This window comes from Gossypium raimondii, chromosome 3 (assembly GCF_025698545.1).
Source record: "Gossypium raimondii isolate GPD5lz chromosome 3, ASM2569854v1, whole genome shotgun sequence".
NCBI classification, from domain to species: domain Eukaryota; kingdom Viridiplantae; phylum Streptophyta; class Magnoliopsida; order Malvales; family Malvaceae; genus Gossypium; species Gossypium raimondii.
The window spans coordinates 58,527,320-58,550,538 of record NC_068567.1 but is presented as its reverse complement, the minus strand read 5'-3'; the positions used below and the strand labels follow the sequence as shown (position 1 = coordinate 58,550,538).

Sequence of the window (23,219 nt, the reverse complement as noted above, 5' to 3'; positions counted from 1 at the left end):
CGTATCAGTTAATTAGTTTTCAAGACTGTCGGTTAATTTTCAGCTTCTTTAGTCATCTGTAAAAGTTTAACTTCATTTTTTTGTAAGTACTGGAATTCAGGAGGAAGAAGAAAGATGACTGAAAATGAGCTTGGTCCATGTGAGCTTTATAAGGGGATATGCCTTTGTTCATTCTCTAGATGCTACTTAGTCATCTTGTATTAGTTCTATACCATCTAAAATCCGACTTCTCATAAGCATGAATTGTCAATGTTAAAACAATGGATTAATGTGATGTATGAGTGACAAAGATTTTGTCCATGCCAAGGATGTGGTCCCCACAAAAGTCATAAGCTCGCATCGTAAGGTCTTGGTCTCACAAGTGTCCTTAGCTTGCAAGGTAATTCTTAATTACATTGTATTAGTTGTTAGGGCACAGAGTGAGTTCACTAGATGCAAATATAACTAGTTTCCTTTAATTTTCTTCTGTTCCCCAAACACAAACAATCGAGTACGCAAATATCCTTCCGATTGGTAGCAAAGCTATTCGTTTAGTCACTACTTGCGACCGTGGTGAAGCTGCTTCAAATCTGTATCAAAGATTTAGCCATGGGAACAGGGGTTGAGTTAGGCGATAGTGCAAGAACCGGTAAAGATACTCAAAATATAATCAGTAACGTATTCTTTCAAACCTACTATTCGTTAAGATGAGACTAATTTACCTGTTATTGAAGCAACAAGTCTATTTTACAAGTGTTAAGTCATTCATTGCAAGATTAATTGAGAGAACACTAGATGTTTCTGAGTTGTTGACCGGCCACGCTGGAAATCAAGTAAAGAGAATCCAGAGTTCATAGTTTTTAAGCAATAAGATAGCGCGTTGGGATCATGGCTTACTGCATCTATCATCATCACACTGCAGGCAAATGATCTACTCTAAGAATTATCTTAGCATAACTCTTGTTGGAACTTGAACAATATATATAGGGTTATTTTATACACATTTAAACAATTTTACTAGGGTGTTTTCTTAATCAAGTCTCTAACCAATAATAATCTCTAGTTTGCTCCTTTTTTTCATTTTGGGTCCCATACAAGTCTTTTCACTTTAAGATTTTAGCAGCTGCAACAATTCAATTTAATCTTAAAAATACAGCGTTAAATGAAAAAAAAAATCCTCGTATAAAAATGAAAATATATGGCCACAACTTGGAATTTCAGAATAAAGGCCGAAACGTCAATTGGTTGAAGCTGTAGTGTTGTTAGCCCTTTCTTTCACCATGGACTTAACAAAGAGCTCCCCTGCCCTATACGATGATCGAACCTGCAACAAGGAAGTTCATGTCCAAATATGTATAAGTGCTTTAGCAGAAGTTAATATAACAAAAAAGGGTAGGAATGAGTGAATGAGAAACAGTGTCTCTACTCGCGAAGTGATGAATGGTAGGCTGGTAGTGAAATTTCGATTATGTAGCCAATTTCGGAGAAACTCAAACTGATTTAATTAGGACAGGGAGTTTCTCTCTGGCTACTTCATTCTGGTGTGTAAAAGTCCGCTTTTTAAGTTCATTCAATGGCGTGATTGAAATCCATGAAAAACTACTACAATCCAAAGCAATGAATTACAAAGAGCTTACCAAGGGACCACTAGCTACATAACGAAATCCAATCGATTCCCCGTATTCCTTCCAGAAAGCAAACTTTTCGGGCGTAACATATTCTTTGACGGTCAAATGGAGTGGTGTAGGCTGCAGAAATATGAATACATTTAAAGTTAATACTTCCATTCCAAGATGAGTTGCAAGGAGTCGGTGATTATGATGCTTATAATATTTATTTTAAGTATGAGATATATCATAGACGGTTAGGATTACCAAGTATATTTAGGGTTTAAAGATAGGGTTAGGAATAAAACTTTATTTGAAAGAAAGCCTAGAAACTTTACTTGCAAGAAAGAAATCCGATATAAATAAGTTGTACGCTTCACAGCCATAATTATTATTCAGATTATTTACTTTGAATTAATAGAAAAACTAGGGGTTTTCTATAACCTAAGTTTTCTAGAGTTCCATCTTTCCTATTCGTTTGTTCAGCACTAATTCTTTTTAATTGTTGCTGTTTTCTTCCCCAATCCACATCAATTTGGCATCAGAGCCTAATTAGATCTTAAGGTTTATATTAGGGTCTGCTATTAAGCCATGGTTGGACACATTAGTGGTCGAGGAAGACAAAATTAGTGTCAAGAAACAGAATTGGCTGCACTACGTGTGATTGAAGAATTGTCGCGTGCAGTTTATGCTTGGCTGCGAAAGGAACAAAAGGGAACCCTGATGGGGATTCTGAAAGGTGCCCACAACCAGTTTGACATACCGGAAGGTAGTCTCGCTGATATATTTAATTTTGGTGATGAAGAAAACGTCTTTCATGATGCTGGACCTGCAAAGCTAGTGGTATGAGGTGGATTAAAGGAGGGGTCGATACATTCCCCTCAATTAAACGAGAGCGGAATCAATGTCGAAGTTGATTATTCTCTTTGCAAGATGCATGTAGAAGAGAAAGATTATGATATGTTAGAACTGATCTATGATGTATATCCTAAAGAAAGTGAAGAAGTTGAGATATATCCAATCAATGGAAAATCTTTGGTTGTTCATACATTGACAGCCACAACCTTAAAAGAAGGGGAGGATTGGAGGCGAATTGGAAATCTCCTAGACATGTCAAAGGACACAACATTCGATGATTTTGGAGTAAAAAGAACTGATTCAGTTTCTACAATTGAAACAGATTCTGTTGAGAGAGAATTCAATGCTGAACTCAAGAAAAAGTGGGGAAGTTAGAAAGCAAGTCATAGTGTGAAGGGGATAACAATCTTTTGAAGAAAAAATACCTACAATCAACATGTAAGTTGTCGCTGAAATCGAGCTCCACTGATTTCGAAAGAAAGTCCATTGCTAGTGGATGAAACGAATGAGGACTTTTTGTTGATAATTTCACGTGATTGTTTTCCTTGCATCCGGACAACAATTACCCATTTGAAGATTTTGGTCTAGTTCGTTTTTTCTCTGAGACAACTTTTAAGACATGAGATGGCCTTTATGAGTTGTTAAAAACACCAAGCGCATCTATGCGGATAATGAGTGCGGTGGGTAGACGACTAGACATTGCAAAACAGCATGCAACTGATGTAACAGCTACTTTAAATGCAGAAGTAACTATTCAGAACATGAACAATCATGAGCAATCTAATAATTTCAGTGGAACAACAGGTGCTAATGCTATTTCACGTGAAAAGTCAGTTTCAATTGGGCCGACTAATATCTTGATGAAAGGTCATTGTTGGCATGCATAGTTCGCGCAATTCCAACTGGTGGCAGAATTCAAATCATCTCAACATCCCCAATTAGTTTGGGGAAAGTACTTCCACCATTACACTGGCTTGATCATAAGCTGGATGACTTTGTAGCTAGCTACCCTAAGTTATCTGTAATCAGGGGTGATTATATTCAGCCTCAAGAGGGATTGCAAGAAATGATAGCAGCCAGATGCTATTGCTAAAGTTGCTACAGCTGCTGAAGCGCTATTTTCATTCTCTTTTTTGGCTTCTGTTTCTGTTACACCGATTACACAACCTAATCAGCTAAAGAAGGCGCTTCAATCAATTGATTCCAACCATTTCAAGGAAATGCCCTTTACAAGGAGTATGTAGCTATTAGTAAAAATGCATCTGATGCACAGCTGTTAGTAATACAGAATCAACATTCTGATGGAATTTGTTTTGATGAGTCTGGAGATTTCTTCAATGTAAAAATATTGAGCCAAGCTAATGATCTTGCCGAAAGTAATGGATCATACTTCGAGAGATAAAGTGTAACTAGTGTTGAACGTAACTCATAGACATGGAATGCCCGAGAGATCATGTGCGACATGTGTTGAAAGCAAGGCATCTGGACATGGAAGGTTAATTTAAATGGTGTCGGAGGGGCAATGACACCTTAAAACATCAGACTATACATGGGCTTCTTTTTTCTCTCATCATTGCATTCATATCATGCGTTCTTAGTGCATCATCTGATAAATCATCCGTCCTCTCTCATGGTGCCTCTTTTACAAAAGAATCCCAAGAAATCGTGACTGGCAGCACTTGTGGTCAACTGTTTGTACTTTCTCAACAGTTTTTGCACAATATGTCCAAGTCTCCAATTCCTTGCAATGCAAGAAAAAGAGCAGTTAATTTTTCTGCTTGGATTCATGGAGGAAAAATTCTCATGGAAGGGGGAAGTAATGTGACTGCAGACTTGCAATGTGGTGATATTTTCCATGTATTTTCACTGGTTTGCTCTGGTGCAGTTCTTCTTTTTCCATGCTTACCAGATGAAGGTGTGGGTGGAGCTACAAAGTTGAGAAGATTGAAACGTAGATCTGAGGATACTGAACTCTATGATGTGGATAGGGCTGAGAAACTAAAATCCATCGCGCAAGATGAATTTGTTTCACGACAAGAAAAGGACTTTCTTAGTATCATGGTATCCGTATATAGCACAAGATTCCCCACATCCAATGCTTTAGAATTGTTCAAAGATGAGGAGACATAAAATCCTGAGCTTTTGAATGGTTAAAGTTTAACTAATTTGGATCAGATGAAGGAAATGCTTGAGTTTAGAAAGAATGTTAGCATATCATCGAAGTCTGGTGAGTCACCTCAGGAAGCTATGGCTAGTTACAAGAACCTATAGTCACACCCTTCTGATGAAGGACAAGGCAGTCACTTTCATCTTGAGTTGGTCAAGGCTGTTTGCACTGAAATTCAGAAGGTTGGTGATCAAGGTTCGAGCATAGAAGATGTTTATAGTCTTGTCAGAATGCCAGGAGAACAGGCACCTGAAATTTTCATTCTTGCACTTCAAGAATTTGGAAGAGATCAGATAGTTTACTATTCTGTAATGATTAAAGCTGCTGATAACCTTGACCAGGAAACCTATGGAATGAAGTTGCATGGGCATACAAAGTTAGGAGAAGAAAAACATAAAAACCAGAATCATGCTTTAGTTATTACCCGTGGAGAAGCTTTTCAAACTGTTGATACGATCCAGGACAATTGCATGAAGTAGAGACTGAAAAGAGCTGATCAAGAAAATTATGCTGAAGTGGTGAAAGTTTTTTCTTACCAGAGCCGATTTTCCAAGCCAAGGAGAATGACGCAGGAGTTTTATTTTTATTTTATTATGACAGTTTTATCGTATAATATTTATTTTAAGTATGAGATATATCATAGACGGCTAGGGTTATTAAGTATATTTAGGGTTTAAAGCTAGGGATAGGAATAAAACTTTATTTGCAAGAAAGCCTAGAAACCTTACTTGCAAGAAAGAAATCGTATATAAATCAGTTGTAGGCTTTACAGCCATAATTAATTATTCTGATTATTTCGTTTGAATTAATAGAAAAACTAGGGGTTTTCTATAACTTAAGTTTTCTAGAGTTCCATCTTCTTTACAATTCGTTTGTTCAGCCCTAATTCTTTTTAATTGTTGCTGTTTTCTTCCCCAATCCACATCAATTATAATGCTGATATTGATAGCTCGTGAAGTAATAACTTGAACTATTACAAACATTGACCAAGGCAGGATAGTCAATGCAAGAGAAGTGGTAAAATTAAACATGTGTTTCAACATGACAACAAGGTTAATGAAACCATGAAAAGGACAACTTGAGCTACGAGAGGAACATCAATTAACTCGAGAACAACACACTAATCATGAACAATCTTTCACCCAACATAAAAATCACTATCAACTAATCACGGGAAAACATTGCTAGATCACCCGGACTAATGGTTTGTCACAGGCAGGATTCAAACTAACACAGCCAAAGTCCCAATACTCGGGCACCTAAGCTAGATATCTTTGCATATAAAAACATACCTGTAGATATTGCCCAAGTGTAAGAATGTCAACATCTATAGCCCTCAGATCAGCCAGGGCTTCCTTTAACTCATCATCAGTTTCACCAAGGCCAAGCATTATTGAAGACTTTGTTATCATTCCTTCTTTGCTCACCTTTGCATGTCTTAGAACTGACAAACTCTGCTCATACCTGCAATGTTAAACAAAGTAAACTCTTAACTAGCTCGCACAAGCATACCAGTTTTTTATCCTCGATAAATGATTGAAAAACACGTAATTCAAGTAACAATTACATAACATCTACATGGTTGAAGTGGATTGAACGAATGTACTTACCCGGCCCGTGGATCCCTGACAATTCTTTGCAGCCGTTTCACTGTTTCAATGTTATGTGCAAAGACATCTAATCCTGAATGTACCAGAGTGTCTACAGCTTTCAAATCGCCTCGAAAATCAGAAGTTAAACATTCAACCATGATGTCTGGCTTGAGGTTCTGCACGTAATCATGTAAAAACCCAGCATTTACATTCCAATCTCTTCCTCGAAAATACACAATAAAAAACAAAGAGCAAAAGCAGCTGAAAGCTATAGTGAGTTAGATATACAACCTTCATAGCTTGGACAGTCTTAGCAAAATGTCCACTCCCACCATCAGGTAAGTCATCACGATCTACGCTAGTCAAAACAATATAATCCACACTGCAGATACAACAGCACAGAATCATAAATTATAATATAACTATTCAGATATGAATAATCGATGGACTACAGGATGTAAGCCTAGGAAATGCAGCGGCCAACGGATCTTTGTCGCCATTGATAAACAATGAATAGGTGTATCAATGTGTGGCATGAAATATGAATATCAAGCATAATCATTGTTAAACAATAGAAGCTAAACAAGGCAAGTAATAAAAGAAAGCAAAAAAAAAACTTTTTTTTAAAGCTTACCCCCAACTGGCAATGGCCTGAGCTGTATTTTCTGGCTCCATGGGGTCAGGCGGTGGCGGGTTCCTGCTGGTTTTAACTGCACAGAACCGACAACCTCGGGTGCAAGTGTCCCCAAGCACCATTATCGTTGCAGTCGCAATGCCATCCCCACCTCCATTCCAACACTGTCCAGAAAAATTGATTACTTTTAACAGTTAAAAACAGGGGTCTAATTATGGTTTCAGTCCATCAACTATGTTGAATACTTTAATTTGGTCTTTTATAATGCAGAAAATCCAAATCAAAATTAATTGGATTTTGAGTATGATCGAATACTATAGAAAAATTTTCACATCTACCGTTGGCAGCAACTACTGGTGTTATAAATTAGCTCTCAAATTTCAGCTTAAAAATACTTCCTAATCAATCGCAAAAGTAGAAAAAAAAAAAAGGGAAAATTACCTCTCCAATGTTGGGGCACTGAGCTTCCTCACAAACAGTATTGAGTTTCAAGCGCGAGAGAGATTGTTTAACCTCGTCAAACCTCAGCCCTTGCGGAGCCTTCTGCCTCAGCCACTCCGGCTTCTTCACGTTAGGGTCTCTGCCCGTAAAAGGACCCATACCACCCGGGTATGACCCGTTTTTGGTATCCGAATCCATCAGCTTCCCAGCCGCCGATAACGAAGAGGATTGCGGTCTTTTGACATCAATTTTCGACGCTGAATCTAAAGATTCGCATCGGATTTTGAGTTGTGAAAATGAGGAGGGTTTACGAGGTCTTGGAATGGGGATTGAAGCTGAGATTGAAGGTTTTGACATTGATACCGACATTTTTTTATTTTCAGATTTTCAACAACAAAATGGGAAATTGAAAATGTTGGGAAGCTAAGCGGATGTTAAAAAAGTATACATAAAGAGGATTCAATTCAGGGGCTTGCTTTGTTTTGTCCGCCCTACGCTAAAACATAAGCCAACTTGTTTTGTTTTGCTTGCGTGGGTTCGGTTCTGTTAAAGTTTGGTAGTTGGCTAGTTGTAACTTAAATATCTGAAACCTAATAACAAAAACAAATGCACTCACTCCAATTTCTCCATAAAAAACTTTGATTTAGCTATTATCGAGTCAAGTTTTGAAGTATTTTTTGTCCGGAAGTGATAGATCTCTCAAAGGTTCGATAGTTCCAGTTTCGTCGAGAGCTCAACTGCTCGAGTACTTGAAGAGTTACTTGGGGCTTGAATTCACAAAACATAATCGCATCATCGAGAAAGACCATGCATGGTGTCTAATTACCCACCAACGAAATGGTAATCACTTGTCATTGCCAGGGTTTGAATCCAAACCCTTAAATAATAGCATCAATGGCATCTATGCTACCTCGTCCCATTGATAGGGTGGCTGTAAATGTCCCCGCTCTCTTAACCCCGCCTTAAGCACTCAAACTCTCGTGAAAGTCAAAACAAAACCTCAACTCGACCTAAAAAAAATACCATCCTGCTGAATGGTTGATCAACTCTTTATAACTCTACGTTTAATATACGTTCAAATCTCAAATTCTAATTTCAACATACAAAACTATCACAACAATTACACAATAATTGAACAGTATACAAATTGAGCTTTACCATATAAGGGACCAACTCATCAAAATTTTGAACTTCAAGTAATCCCGGAAAAAAACATTGCTCATTAACATTTATTGAGGGTGTAAGTTTCTGGGTGGAGATCAAACCCTGGGTATTCCTCAAAATCTTTGGTGATTATAATTTCGTTATTATGGCATCAAACAGCATCAGCTGAATCTTCATGGGAATCTTCTGAATTGGAACCGTCAACCATCTTCTCAAGCCAATCCATATCCCCAGCTTCGGAGAAAGTGTGTAGCCGGAGCTTGTCCGCGTCCTCACTGAAATAGAGGGTGAGAACGATTAACTATTTCGTACAGGGTATACGGTATAAGTCTTCTTTTTCCTTTTGAGTTGCAAAACAATATGAAACACATCATCTGCTAGTATTTTTCTGTCACCCACATATAATTTTTGTGAGAAATGTAGACAGAAAGTTGAACAGAGAGTCTTACTCTGTAACCCCGAATATTTCCTTCACAATCAAGGAGCTATCCCTTGAGCAGAACTCCGGCAACTGCACAAAAGTATCACAAAAAAATAATCAATTTAAATGGTTACTCTGAATGTAGAAAACCAGAGTAGCTGACAATGAAAATGCCACATACTTGTTTGCTGCAAGATGATCGTTTTTCATTCTCCTTATTGCATTCAAGATTCTTGGTTTGGTTCTTAATAATAGTCGATTTTAAGACTACCATCCATTTATTAGACTACTTGATACATAAATCAACTCATACTTAACCCAAAACATTTGAGAGACCTAAGTTACTCAAACTCGGGTGGGACTATCGAATATAGGTATGTATCCTACACAGGCATATTCGGTTTTTCTTCTATCTTTTTTTATACATTTAAAGAGTCCAAAAATGCGTCAGATAGATATAAAACCTATTGTCTATAAGCCTGCAAAACTACAAAATAATTCATCAAAATGTTTTTAAAAGGACTGAAGTGGCTATTATCAATTGCAAAACAAATAAAATATCATCAAAGACGCAAATAAGACGATGATATAAAGCACACGAAATCCAGAGAGAAGATGGCACTAGTAAAGAGGATATAAAGCTATCCGTTCAACAACACACCTCAGATAGATATAAAACCTTCCCAAAAAGGCCCTGCACGGCAAGTTTCCTCTTAAATCCCTTTTCTGTAAACCCTGACATGTCCATGACAACTGGGCCTGAGCAGTAAAGAAAGATTATCAGTGTTGGATACAAAACACTTCCAGGGAGATAAATCACATAGAAGCTCACAGAACGATAAAAAAAGGTATCAAAAGCAACTTTGAATCCTAAACCAACACTCCATTAAATCAGTAACACCTTTATGATAAAACAAATTCATATGACCACCATCAATTCCAGGAGTATATGTATTGGATGACTTCATTGCAACGAGGAATACCATATCAGCAATTTTAAAAACAATTTTTAGAAATAACTACCACAATCACCTATGTTGTAAATCATTCTAGGTTATCAGACACACACACAAAAAAAAAAGAGGGGGGGGGACCGTAGCAAATATCAATATATTATCATATATCACTAGAGCATTAATATATTATATATAACTAGAGCATTAATATATTATATATCACACAACAAGGAAAGCTGCAGTACTAAAAGTTGCCTTTTTCGCGCACGATCCGTCTTGAGATATCATTTAAAATTTCAGCAATCTGAGAATCATCAAGCATTGAAGCTTTCCTGAGCTGGATCAAGCTGGAAATCAAATCTGCACTCCATGGTTTCTCATTCAACGAATACCTAATATACTTGCGCAGAATCTCCTCCACACTAAAACCTGTCTGGATATGGATTAGCAATTGATATTAAAACACAAATAGCATGCATATTATGCATTGAAATAACAACAAAAAAATGTCCGCACGTGCGTGCATGTATAAATAAATAAATAGAACAAGCTAAATAACAAAGTCCTAATGTAATGATTCTTTGCCAATTAAATGTTTGGAGAGTTGAAATCTGTAGGACTCAATTAAGCACTACAAGCAAGACTAAATTGAAGATGAATTTATCTTCCCCTTTTCAACATGAATCTATATACTAATATGAGGAGGGTCCATGAAGAGTTGAAATCAGCAGGACTCAATTAAGCAGTACAAGCAAGACAATACAGAAATTTCAGTAGGAATATAGGAACAGATAATGCCTATGCGGACACGAGAGTGAGTGTCGGACGCTAATATGTTCGACTATTTCCAAGATTTTCATGTATTTATTTGAAGAGTCTTTGGAGACCCATATCAAGATATTGGTCAAACGGACACGAGTAGTTCAAGAAAAATAAAAAGTCCGAGCAACTTAGCTTTTGGGTTCCATTCTTGACTACTCTCTCTCTCTCTCTATATATATATATAGGTTGAAGGGTAATGGGTCTCACCTTTTGCACTAATCCCTTCAATGCTGAATTATCTACTGCATCACTTCCTTGCTGAAACAACTCATCGATGGATTTGCAAAGCATTGCATTTTTATTAACCTAAAAATCCATTCCCTATTAGTGTAAAAACAATTGAAGAAGTATGCAAATTCAATTCCAATTTCAAAATCCACATCAAGAACCCAGATTAATAACTTGGAAAACAATCAATTTAAGATTAAAAAAGAAAAGAAACCGCGGTTTAAGTCTAACTAACCAATTTCTTTCTTTGGTGCCTGGGAGAAGTGAATTTCTTAACGGTTTTGACAAAAGCAATGACAAAAGTGATACCAGCATAAGCCAAAGGAACAGCAAGAATCCAAGGCAAAGAGCTTGTGCCGACTCTGGGTCCAGGGATGGCTTGAGTAACAGAACCAGTGAACTCAACAAGGTCCAATGCCTTCTCTTGAATCCAGGGCAGTTCCTCCTCCACCTCCACTTCCTCTTCTTCAACTACTTCTTTCTTGGTCTCTTTTGGGTTTTTCGAGGGGACCGCATTTTCGCCGCCGGACTTGGAGGTCGCCGCCGCAGTGGTGAGAGATAGGGATAAGTTGGGTGTTTTTCTTGGGGTCAAACGAGGGATTGACAAGAGAGCAGGAGGGAAGGGATGGGTACCAAGTTTGGGACGAGAGAGGAATGGGGAGGAAGCGGTGAAGGTAAAAGAAGAAGATGATGATGATGATGATGAAGCAATGGAGGCCATTGAGCAAATGGAAGTTTTTGGTTTTAGAGTTCAAGACTCTGAGCAAGCAGCAACTTATAATCCTTGCTTCAAATGGCCAAAACCCCAACCCACAATGTTTTTTTCTTTGTTGCAATGGAAAAGGTAAACCACCTGTTCCGTCCCTCTCAATTTATATATTTAGCAAATTAGTCCCTCCAAATTCAGAGTAATTTAATCCTAACAATTTTAAAATAGCAACATCACTAGTTTTAGAGTAAAGTGTAAAAGTGGTTACTAAATTATTGACTTTGTTCTATTTTGGTCATACAATTATTAAATTTTTCGTTTTATTTACTAAACTTTTCGAAATTAAATATTTTAGTCATTCTCCTATTAGTTTTTGTTAGTTGAGTGATGGAAAGTTGATGTGAAATTTTTTTATTGGTTTACTTACAAATTTAGCCTTTCGATGTTTACACATTCTATCAATTTGATCATAAATATAAAAAATTTAACAAATTTAACCATCAATGTTTACCACTGCCGTCATCAGCGAACCATTGGTCAGCCATGTGTTCTTCGTTTAGTTTAAGTTTAGTTGGGTTGTCGGTCACCTTGCTTTTTTGGGTTTCACAGAAAAGTTTAAGTTATAAAAAATCAGAACTTTTGGCAAAATTACTTTATAACAAATATAAAATAAAAATCATACGTTCATTCACATACATAACAATTCAAAACATGCATATAATTTAAGAATGTCACTGCTTATTTTGTCTAATCAAACAATGAGAGATAAATAAATTATGTATCTTGTTATATTATAAACACAAGATAACCTCGGATTAATACCAATTATTAGAAATTCGGTTTAATGCAAAAAATGAAGAACTTTTATTAACTTTCAATAAAAAAAAGTTATTTTTTCTATGGTAACTGAAAAATTTTTGAGCTTAGCAAAATATAGAAATTAATCTAAGTAAATTACCACTATTTTTTTATAGAATAATGGCACTCAATTGATTGTGTCTTGTGTAATTTTAGGTCATCTCATAGTTCTTATTTATAGGCAAAAGGTACAAGGGCGACATGCCCTCTAGTGAACTAGGGCTTGCCACCCCTCTCATATGAGGTAGGCCATTGGGCTTATCTCATATATTGAACACAATTATATGTATTATCTAAACTTTAGACCAACACTTATCATTTATCCAATCCAATAACTATATTTTCTAATTTCAAAATATTAATTAATTAATTTACTCAATTAAATTATTTTCCCAATCAAATTCTAATTTCGTTAAAGTCATGACAACTTTAACGTATTAAAATCTATGAGGAAATATATTTAATTGCCATATTCAATAAAACTATGATGACTAATTAATTTAATTATCACTTCGACCTTTGATTATTTAATTACAATAAACTAAATAATAATTTGAATAAAATATTTTAATCTTTAAGTCATCTTTTGTACTTAGCAAGAAAACGCATTCTCTGTATATAATGATGCATACAATCTTTTTCTCTTATTTATCGTTTTTATTCATTTCATATTATTGAATTTACATGCAATCCATTTCGAGTTATATCGAGCTAGTGGAGGGACCGATTCGACATATATAATTAGGGTTCAAATAATTTGTAATTAAGTTCTGGTTATTCGTCTATTGATTACAACATTATTTAATCATGGAATCATTCTACTAAAGTACCATGATTGCACTCTCCTTTATTATATATCATTACGAAAGCAACTTAATAAGTGTTTGTCCAATGACCTTGTCACGGTGTGTTACCCTCATAAGATATCATTAATTTTGGGGGATAAATTTGCTCACCCAATATGATCCTATTTTTATCTCATGGTAATAATTACATCCACATTTAAGAAAAGTCAATTACTAACAAATAATAATTAAATTATATGTTCTAGACAAATAACTCATGGCCACATTACTTTTTCATCTCTCATGTAATGCTAATGAGAGGATATCATTTCTCCTTTTATCGGGCTATGAAGTTCACTATTATAAATAAAGTTATGTCATGTAAAATTCGTATACTCAACATACTAGCTTTCGACTTTTTAGTTATTTTTAACTCAAGCTTTCAATATATCAAAGCATACGAGTCATGCAAACATAGTTGTCACAGCCGTAGATAAAAGCCCGTGACCATTGCACACAGAATGTCCCATAGAGGTCAACTTATTAAATGAGACTCATTTGACCCTCTTGAACTGGCCCGACTCGTGGACCCCATGAAAAAGCTCATCTACTTGAAACCTTGGTGGCCTAGTAAAACTCTCCAGTAAAACTAAAGTTACTATGGTAACTAATGTAAATCCTAATGGATAAAGACGTATAGAGTTTAAATCCATTAGGACTCTTATCTTGTAAATAGGCATTAATCTTAGTCATCGATGTAATTCAATTTGTACCGTTGGATCTAGAGGAGTTCAACTATAAATAGAGCCCTCCTTCCCCTTCATTTGTAATCATCCCATTGATAGTTAAAAAATATATTTGAGAGTATTTACTCAAACACTTGGTGTACATTACTTTCTTGTAGCTTTTTCAATTCTCTCATTGCTCTTTCGTTTCAAGTTTATTTCGGCTATATTTTTTGGTGGCTTAGAGAATTTTCGAGAGAATTCTCACTTTTCGAGAGTTAGACTGACTTAGGAAATTTTGAAGTAAAGAAATCACCTAAGGTTGCGCGGTATCAAAGTCAATGTACAAAGGTGTCGGTCGAGATGTTAAAAGGAGTAGACAAGCAAGTTAAGTCAATAAAGACCTGTGGGAGGGGCAAGAAAGCTAACAACTCAAGGGATATGTTGTCAACTTTATATGGCAGGGTAGCTAAACTTGAGGGCTCTATGGGTGACGTGAAAAAGACCTTTGAGGAAGTTGATGGGCGTGCCACAGAGTTGGAATCGAGGCAAGACTAAGTTAAGGATCAGATAGCAAAGGCCCTTAGTGATAGTATGGATGTGATCTAAGGGGTCCTCAACACCGTTGTGGGTGAGTCGATTGAGAAGAATGATGCTTTCGAGACTATAGTATCGGCCTTGAAGGAATAGATTGAGGAGCTCAAGGGAGAGCACAATATCTGCAAAGCTACTTTGGGTAATGGGGTGTTGGTTGGGGCACTCAAGCCTAAGGTAGATGTTTCAAAGCTGAAAGAGTTCAATGGGATGAGGTTCACAAAGGATGTGAATAGTTTCTTAAGGAGAATGGAGCAATACTTCCGTGCCAAAGGCATTATGGATGATGCTACTAAGGTAAATACTATTGTCATGTATTTTACTAATGTCGTTTTGTTATGGCGGCATCGTAGGTTCGTAGATGAGAGTTACAACATCAAGAAGTCAATGAACATTCCAAAGCAATGATCGTAGTGATGTCCTTATTCGAGCTTGTTCCAAGGAAAAACAGGTCTGAATCATCTGAGTTCAAGGAAAAGGGCAATGGTGGGGGAGATAAAGAATGACAAGTTAAAATAATAACAATAGTGGTAATAGGAAACCACACAATAGGAAGTGGAAGCCCGAGAACAAACCAAATGGACCAGTAAGATGCTTCATTTATAAAAGTCAGCACATTATAAATGGTTGTTCAAAATGATCTGTGCTTTCTGCCATCGAAGGAGATGATGAGCTAGATAGAGTATCATTGAGGCTTGGTTCGATCGCACAGGGTGTCGAAGTTAAGAGGGTTAAAGAGAATAAGAATAAGCCAATGAAATGCTTCTTATGTTTGGTTTGCATAGGATGCGAGGTTTTCCGAAGCGATTTAAGCTGTCCAGAATCACTAAAAAAGATGAAGTGGAGCCAGAAAGTGATGGTTTAAAGCTTGGGTCAATAATACTCAATTATGCGAAAGCGAAGAGGGATCACAAACAAAAAAGGTTGATGTTCATGGACATCGACATCATAGGCCGAATAAATAGTGCTATTGTTGATACAAGGGCATCAAACTCGTTCATATTGGATAAAGTTGCGAATAAGCTTGGTCTATTGGTTAGCAAATCGACCAAGAAGATCAAAATGATTAATTTCAAATATGTCCCAATTGTGGGAGTAACACAAAGAGTTGAGTTACAAATTGGCGAGTGGAAAGGCAAGAAAGACTTTGAGGTAATTCACTTAAATGATTATGACTTTGTTCTTTGCTTTAATTTCCTTAATCGAATTAATACTCTGTTGTTTCCTTTTGTCGATTGCATATGTATATTGGATACTTGTCAACGACAATACGTAATGTCGGTAAGTCATGATAAGAAGGGTGGAACTAATGCATGTTGGCAATCTAGCTAGCTACAGATGTTCCGAGTGGTGGGAATATTGACTTGATATATTGGAGTGCTAACGAGACCCCCTGCATAATGTGAAAGGTGAAGAAAATTGATATAAAGTCTGTTGGGTTATCAGTGAGGCTACCACCTATAAAAAAGGTGGGTTGTGCATTAGACTTTGTGGGAAAAGTAGTTATGCAAACTAGGAAGCTGAATCGAGTAAATGTTATAAGTGAAGTACATATTGACTTACCATTGGCTTGGAAAAGACATAGAGACCCTTTCAAAGTTCTAAAAAGGGTAAGCCAAGAGGATTACAAACCAGAGTTATCGACAATACTCAATGTTAACCCGCCCAATGTAGGTTTGTCGAAGCTCATTTGTGCAAACCAAGGAGATCTTGATCGACACAAGTCACAAGTCATACAAAGAAGTTAGAGTTAAGTGAAATGTACGAAGAAGAGAAACAATTAGAGTTAAACGACGACAGAGACATAAGTTGAGGCAAATGTTTCGAGGGGCGTGACCCCTCGACAGAGAAACTAGTTAGGAATCAACTGAGGCATTAAAGCAGTTCCGAGACGAGTCAAACCAGCGTCATTCCAAGAATGCGATGAGGGATTCGCAAGAATGGGTGAGGGAGAATGTCATGGGTCGTAGATTAAAGCCCGCGACCATTGCACACAGAATGTCCTATAGAGGTCAACTTATTAACTGGGGCTCATTTGACCCACTTGAACTATCCCAACTTGTGAAACTCATGGAGAAGTCCATCTACTTGAAGTCTTGGTGGCCCAGTGAAACACTCCAGTAAAACTAGATTTACTAGGTTAATTAATGCAATTTCTAAAGGATAAAGATGTACAGAGTTTAAATACCTTAGGACTCTCGTCTTGTAGATAAGCACTAAGCTTAGTCGTCGATGTAATTCAATTTGTATCGTTGGATCTGGGGGAGCTCAATTATAAATAGAGGCCTCCATTTCATTTGTAATCATCCTATTGTTAGTTAAATAATTTATTTGAGAACATTTACACAAACACTTAGTGTGCATTGCTTTCTTGTAACTTTTTCAATTCTCTCGTTGCTCTTTTGTTTCGAGTTCTCTTCTACTATATTTTTCAGTGCCTTAGAGAGTTTTCAGGAGAATTCTCACTTTTCAAGTGTTGGGTTGACTTAAGCAAATTTGAAGCAAAGAAATCGCCCAAGGTTGCACGGTTTGCCAGACTAAATTTCATCCCCATGACATAGTCACTTACTTAGGATTAAGGTAAGTCGCACTATGAATGTTGTCGAAACCGTTTTTTGAAAACAAAAAAATTTAGTTGTCGTCTTTAAAAGTAAAATTGGAGTCGCCAACTAAAATTTTTTGTTTTCAAAAAACGGTTTCGACAGCTTGGCGACTCCACTGGGGACTTTAGAGAGTCGAGCCATAAACTGATTATGTTTGTCTTTGTGTCGGAAATCAAAAGTTTTTAAAAAAAAAATCATGAGTTCCCTTCATACTCGTTGATTTTTTTCCATCATGGTGTTAGCAACTTTGTGTTTGCATTTACATTTTGCATTACATGGTCAGTTTTACCCTTTAAGTGGGAGCGAGAAACTAGTCCTTCGTGAGGTTTTCACCTCCGTGTAAGGTAGTGGACCACTTTCGGGATACATCCGTACCTATGTATTCGTGAGATTTTCATCTCCGTGCAGCCATAGGGAAATGTATCCCCCTGAACTGAACTCGATCCACATGAGCCTATAATGGGTGAGGATCGAGGAATCTGCTGGTTCGGGCACCCTTACTCTAGAAACTAAGCCTCATATAGTGAGCTTTAAGAACTTGCCCTAGGTAGAGCTATACCAAACCCTAGTGGATTCCTGAATAAATGTTCTTACTATTTCATGTTTGTATTGGATTATATCTTTTTGGTGTGATATTGACTTGGGTTTATTTTGTTTTGATTGCATGACATCATGATTGCATTGCATTTGCATATTAGAAAATAGATGTTGATTTGAGTTCGATTACTAGATTAGAAAGCTTGTTATGAAATACGGGTTTCTTGATAAGGTGGAAGATAATACGGCGGTCCGAAGAAAACATGGCACGAAAAGCCTAACAAGAGGAGTATACGACTTTGCTGCATGACCTAAGGATCCAAATTTTCAAAGTTTATTCAAAAGTCATCAAAGGTCCCAATCTCATAAAGAAGCTAATGAACGTGAATGAGCAAGGATTTACGATCTAGATCAAACAAAAAGGAGGTTAAATTCGCGAGATGTATCTTAATATCTGAAGGGTCGATGTCTTCACTTGGAGTACGAGGGTAAAGCCGTATATATATGTTCGCTTTATGTAAAGAGATTTGTTTTGTAGTAAAGTTTTCTAGTAAAAAATTGAACATGAATCAACATCTCTTTTTTGCATTCATTTCATGCACTTGCATCACATTACATCACATGCACTAAACACCGTTAATGGATCCTGATTAACTAAAATCATTACTCAGTTAACTTGGAAACCAACCAACTAACCAAACACCGTTACGGCACTTGGGCAAAGATTAAAGATATGGATCAGAGATTGGAAAAGCTCGAACAACATCAGAAGGAGATGCAAGACCGACTTCAGCTACAGATGCAGGAACGGCTAGACAAGATGCAACAAGTGTAACACCCCTTACCCGTATCCGTCGCCGAAATAGGATACGAGGTATTACCGGATTTTACTGCTTTTTTTTAAAAAACTCAATATAACCCCTTTATAAATATCTAATCCTCCCTGCAAATTTTAAACCGAGACCAAGCCAACGCAACCAATCCATTTCAACATATTTTCAAGATAGATTTATTGTATTCATAAGATAATCTTATCACATGCCAAAACCAAAATTTGTTAGCCATACCAATGGCTAACCATACATTCATTCCACATTGACATCTACTTTACTAGCTTATACATGCCATTGATTTCCAAAATAAGTTTCTTTATGTACCGAGATCTTGAGGTTGATAGTGTGATGCTTCTCCGACCAAATCCGACCTCCGAGCTCTTAACACTATAAAACAGGGGAAAAAGAAACAGGATAAGCACTTTGTGCTTAGTAAGCTCATGTAACAAGAATTATACTTACCTAATATTTTCCATACAATGTAATAAACATTCATACACCCATTCCATACATTATTCCCCTATCATGCACAAACTCAACATTCAAATTAGTCCAATAATTTCCATGTATCAATAATTTATACCATGATTGATGAGCTCATCAATACCATGATTTCCATTTCCTTGTTATTTTTCCATATTTACCCCGTTGAACTACTTGGAATTTCGATGGATTTTCAGGGGTACACCTAAGTGTACAAATTCCGGGTCCGTCAATTCATATTCATGTGCGCACATTTCCATTTCAGATAGCACACTCCAGCGAACCTCATCCTTACAGCGGGATTACCAGTCCAGGCTAAATCCTCTGTAATATAAACTCATAGAGTATTGTCGGGATTACCAGTCCAGGCTAAATCCTCGCAACGACAATTACTCTAATGAGCTTGGATCTGAATTACCAATCCAAAGCTAAATTGGACCCTAATTCGGATTACCGTCCGGCTAAATCCATTTTCCACATATTCTTCTGGAGGGCTATATCAGAATAGGATCACCCGTCCGGGCTAGATCCTTTTTACCGTCAATTCCTTTTCAGAGATCCATCGAATTTTCCTTTCATTCAACCGAGATTTATTTCCTCTTTTCATCAAGAATATCAATACTTCATCAATTATCATACAATAAACATACAACTCATATTCACAACAATAACAAACATTTCAAGCATTTAAGAATATAATTCAAGTTACACGAACTTACCTCGATACTTGTTCGTAAATAAAAATCTACCAATCTCGAACTTTTTCTTTTCCTCGATCTAGCTTCGTATTTGAATTTTCTGGATCTAAATAAATAAATTTAATCATTAATCTAATACATTTCATGTTCATATGTAACATTCTCTAAAATTCCATTATTATTTATAGTGCATTCAAAGCTGTCTTACTGACTCACAGTCACTAAATTATTTATATATTGAGCTACGGAACTCCAAATTAAGATCCATTAATTTTCCCTGAAATTAGACTCACATATCTTCTTACCATAAAATTTTCAGAATTTTTAGCCTAGCCAATAAGTACAGTTTATTCTTTAAAGTTTCCCCTATTTCACTTGTTGACAATTCCGATCCCTCTTCACTAAAAATTAATTATCTCATTGTACAGAATTCGGATGATGTTTCCGTTTATTTTATCTGAAAATAGACTCATTAAGGATTCTATGAATATAAATTATAACTCATAATTATTTTTTTACAATTTTTAATGATTTTCCAAAGTCAGAACAGGGGAACCCGAATTCATTCTGACCTTGTCTCACAGAACCTATTATATCTCATGATTTACAATTCCATTGCCTACACCATTTCCTTTATAAGAAACTAGACTCAATAAGTTTTAATTTTATATTTTATTCATCCTCTAATTCAATTTCTACAATTTTTGGTGATTTTTCAAAGTTAACCTACTGCTGCTGTCCAAACTGTTTTAGTGCATGAGGTTAATTACCATTTTTCCCTAAACTTTCAATAAATGATAATTTCATCCTTGCTCAATTAACCTCTCAATTGAGCTGATTTTTCCTAAATTAACACATTATTCCATCACTTTAAACTACTTTATAACCTTTGGAAATCAGAATTTTAGCATTAGACTTTAATTCCAAACTTTTTCACAATTAGGTCCTACAAATCAATTTCTATTGAAATCACATAATAAAATCATCTCGTAAACAAATTAAAGCTTCACTTTCATCCTATTTCATCATAAACTTCCAGCACATATTCATATCAACTTTCCATTTCATTCATAAAATCAAAAGCTAATGAATTTAGTAATAGGACCTAGTTGTAAAAGTCTTAGAAACACAAAAATTATAAGAAAAAGACAAGGATTAACTCACTTGGTGCAAAAATTATGAAAAACCAGCTTGAAGAAACCCTTAGGACGTTTTTGGCTGATGAGAGTGCAGAAAATATGAAGAGAATTCTAGATATTCCACTTTAGTCCAACTTTTAAAGTAAAATTTTGCAATATTCCAATTTTACCCTTAATTCTTCAATTCTCCTGGTTTTTCTCTGCTATTGTCGCCCAAAATATCTCATTTTGGGGTTATTTGCAATTTATGTCCCCCCTCATTTAACAATTGAGCTATTTAATCCTTCTAGTAACTTTTACACCTTTTTCAATTTAGTCCTTTTTACTTAATTGACTACCCAAACATTAAAATTTTCTAACGAAATTTTAATACCATTTTACTAACACTTCATAAATATTTATAAAAATATTTTTGACTCGATTTTACGAGATCGAGGTCTCAATACCTTATTTTTACCCAATTTCTTCAATACTTTCTTTTCCTAACTAACCACTAAATCAGTAAAATTTTTCTATCAATATTTTCATACGATTTTCCTATCATAAAAATATTCATTCAAAAATATTAAAATAAATTTCTCTTTAAATCGGATTTGTGGTTACGAAACCACTATTCTGATAGCCTTGAATTTGGGCCATTACAACAAGATATGTCTGAGAAGATGCGGGAATCCCAAGATGATATGATGGCAAAGTTAACCCAACTGATAACTGGGGGAAGTGATAAAGGAAAGGGCCCCATGGCAAATGTCGAGGAGGGAAATGATGATGAACCTCTCTATCCTCCAGGTTTCACCCCTCCACATGTGCAAACTCAAACTGGATACCCACGTAAATCTACTGTCACCATCATGCCTCAGCAGTCCCAGGCCGGTGCTTCGAATTTTCAAGCTAGATTGGTTTCTAATCCCGGAAACCACCCTGTTAACTTTGTCATTCCTAACTTCGATGAAGGGGCTGAAAATGAAGGATTAAAGGAGGAGTTACCAAGGCAGTTAGAGGAAAGGTGCAAATGGCTAGAGGAGAAATTTAAAGCGATGGAAGTCACCGAAAGCTATCGTGGGATTGACGCTAAAGAACTAAGCTTAGTTCCAGACTTAGTACTCCCTCATAAGTTTAAGATGCCAGAATTTGAGAAGTACAATGGGACAACTTGCCCAGAAGCTCATATCACCATGTTCTGCAGGCGAATGGCTGGATACGTTAATAATGACCAGCTATTGATACATTGTTTCCAGGATAGCCTTTCAGGGGCAGCATCTAAATGGTACAACCAATTGAGTCGTACCACGATTGGTTTATGGAGGGATTTGGCACAGGCGTTCATGAAATAGTATAGTCATGTAACAGACATGGATCCTGATAGAATCACCCTTCAAAATATGGAGAAGAAGCCGAACGAAAACTTTAGGCAGTATGCACAAAGATGGAGGGAAGTCGCAGTCCAAGTTCAACCACCGCTCTTAGAGAAAGAAATGACGATGCTGTTCATTAACACACTGAAGGCACCATTCATTACACATATGTTAGGGTGTGCCACAAAAAGCTTTTCTGAGATAGTCATGAATGGTGAAATGATTGAAAGCGCCATAAGGAGCGGGAAAATTGATGCAGAGGAGAGTAACAAGAGGTCAGTCCCAATGAGAAGAGAACATGAGGTGAAAAACACGGGTTACTCTAAATCAGTTACTGTGAGCCAGCCAAGAAATGTGGCTGCTAACCAACACGGTTCATTAAATAGGAAGCTGGTACAAGACAAAACATTGAGAGGCCCCAATTCACGCCAATTCCGATGTCATATAAGGATCTGTATCAAAGCTTGTTTGATGCGCATGTTGTTGCTCTTCATTACTTAAAACCTCCACAACCTCCGTATTCTAAGTGGTATGATGCGAACGCGCAATGTGACTACCACGCGGGAATTACGGGGCACTCAATAGAGAATTGCATTACCTTCAAAAAGCTAGTTGAAAAATTCATCAATATGGGTATTGTCAAGTTGGATGACTCATCAAGTGCAGAAAATCCGTTACCCAATCATGATTGAGGATGGAGGGACTGCAATACATGAAGAAGTGGTGAGAAGTTTGCACATCGATGCCATATATGCAGACACAATTAAAAGGGTCCTTGTTAGATATTCGCCTTAGAGATGTTTTAAATAATGGGACTGCAGAGGAAACCCCTAAATTATTTAGAGTCTGTTAGAGTAATGTTCAGAACACACTTGTTACTTTCAGCCTAGAAGCAATAGGAATTTCTTTGTGAAATAGGCTCACGTCTGAACATTATTATTTTAATGAAATACATCTTTGAGCAAATGTTCTTTCATTCTTTACGATTTTTTTTCTTTCAGATTTTTTTCTGCCAAATTATTCATTCATTC

General features: G+C 36.5%; 2 protein-coding genes across 2 annotated transcripts; both read right to left on the bottom strand.

The window, feature by feature from the left end:
• Nucleotides 1-911: 911 nt before the first annotated feature.
• LOC105795000 (lipoyl synthase 1, chloroplastic) lies at nt 912-7,862 on the bottom strand. Its single transcript, XM_012624422.2, has 7 exons — nt 7,279-7,862; nt 6,838-7,001; nt 6,495-6,585; nt 6,222-6,379; nt 5,904-6,075; nt 1,617-1,727; nt 912-1,303 (listed from the first exon to the last, which is right to left on the bottom strand). The coding sequence occupies exons 1-7, from the start codon at nt 7,645-7,647 to the stop codon at nt 1,217-1,219; spliced, it is 1,152 nt and encodes a 383-aa protein (XP_012479876.1). The 5' UTR covers nt 7,648-7,862; the 3' UTR covers nt 912-1,216.
• A 427-nt stretch (nt 7,863-8,289) lies between these two features.
• Nucleotides 8,290-11,670, bottom strand: LOC105795001 (uncharacterized). The gene is made up of 6 exons (XM_012624423.2): nt 11,105-11,670; nt 10,849-10,947; nt 10,075-10,252; nt 9,525-9,622; nt 8,892-8,953; nt 8,290-8,717 (listed from the first exon to the last, which is right to left on the bottom strand). Exons 1-6 carry the CDS (start codon nt 11,588-11,590, stop codon nt 8,594-8,596), a joined length of 1,047 nt encoding a protein of 348 aa, XP_012479877.1. The 5' UTR covers nt 11,591-11,670; the 3' UTR covers nt 8,290-8,593.
• Nucleotides 11,671-23,219: the final 11,549 nt, after the last annotated feature.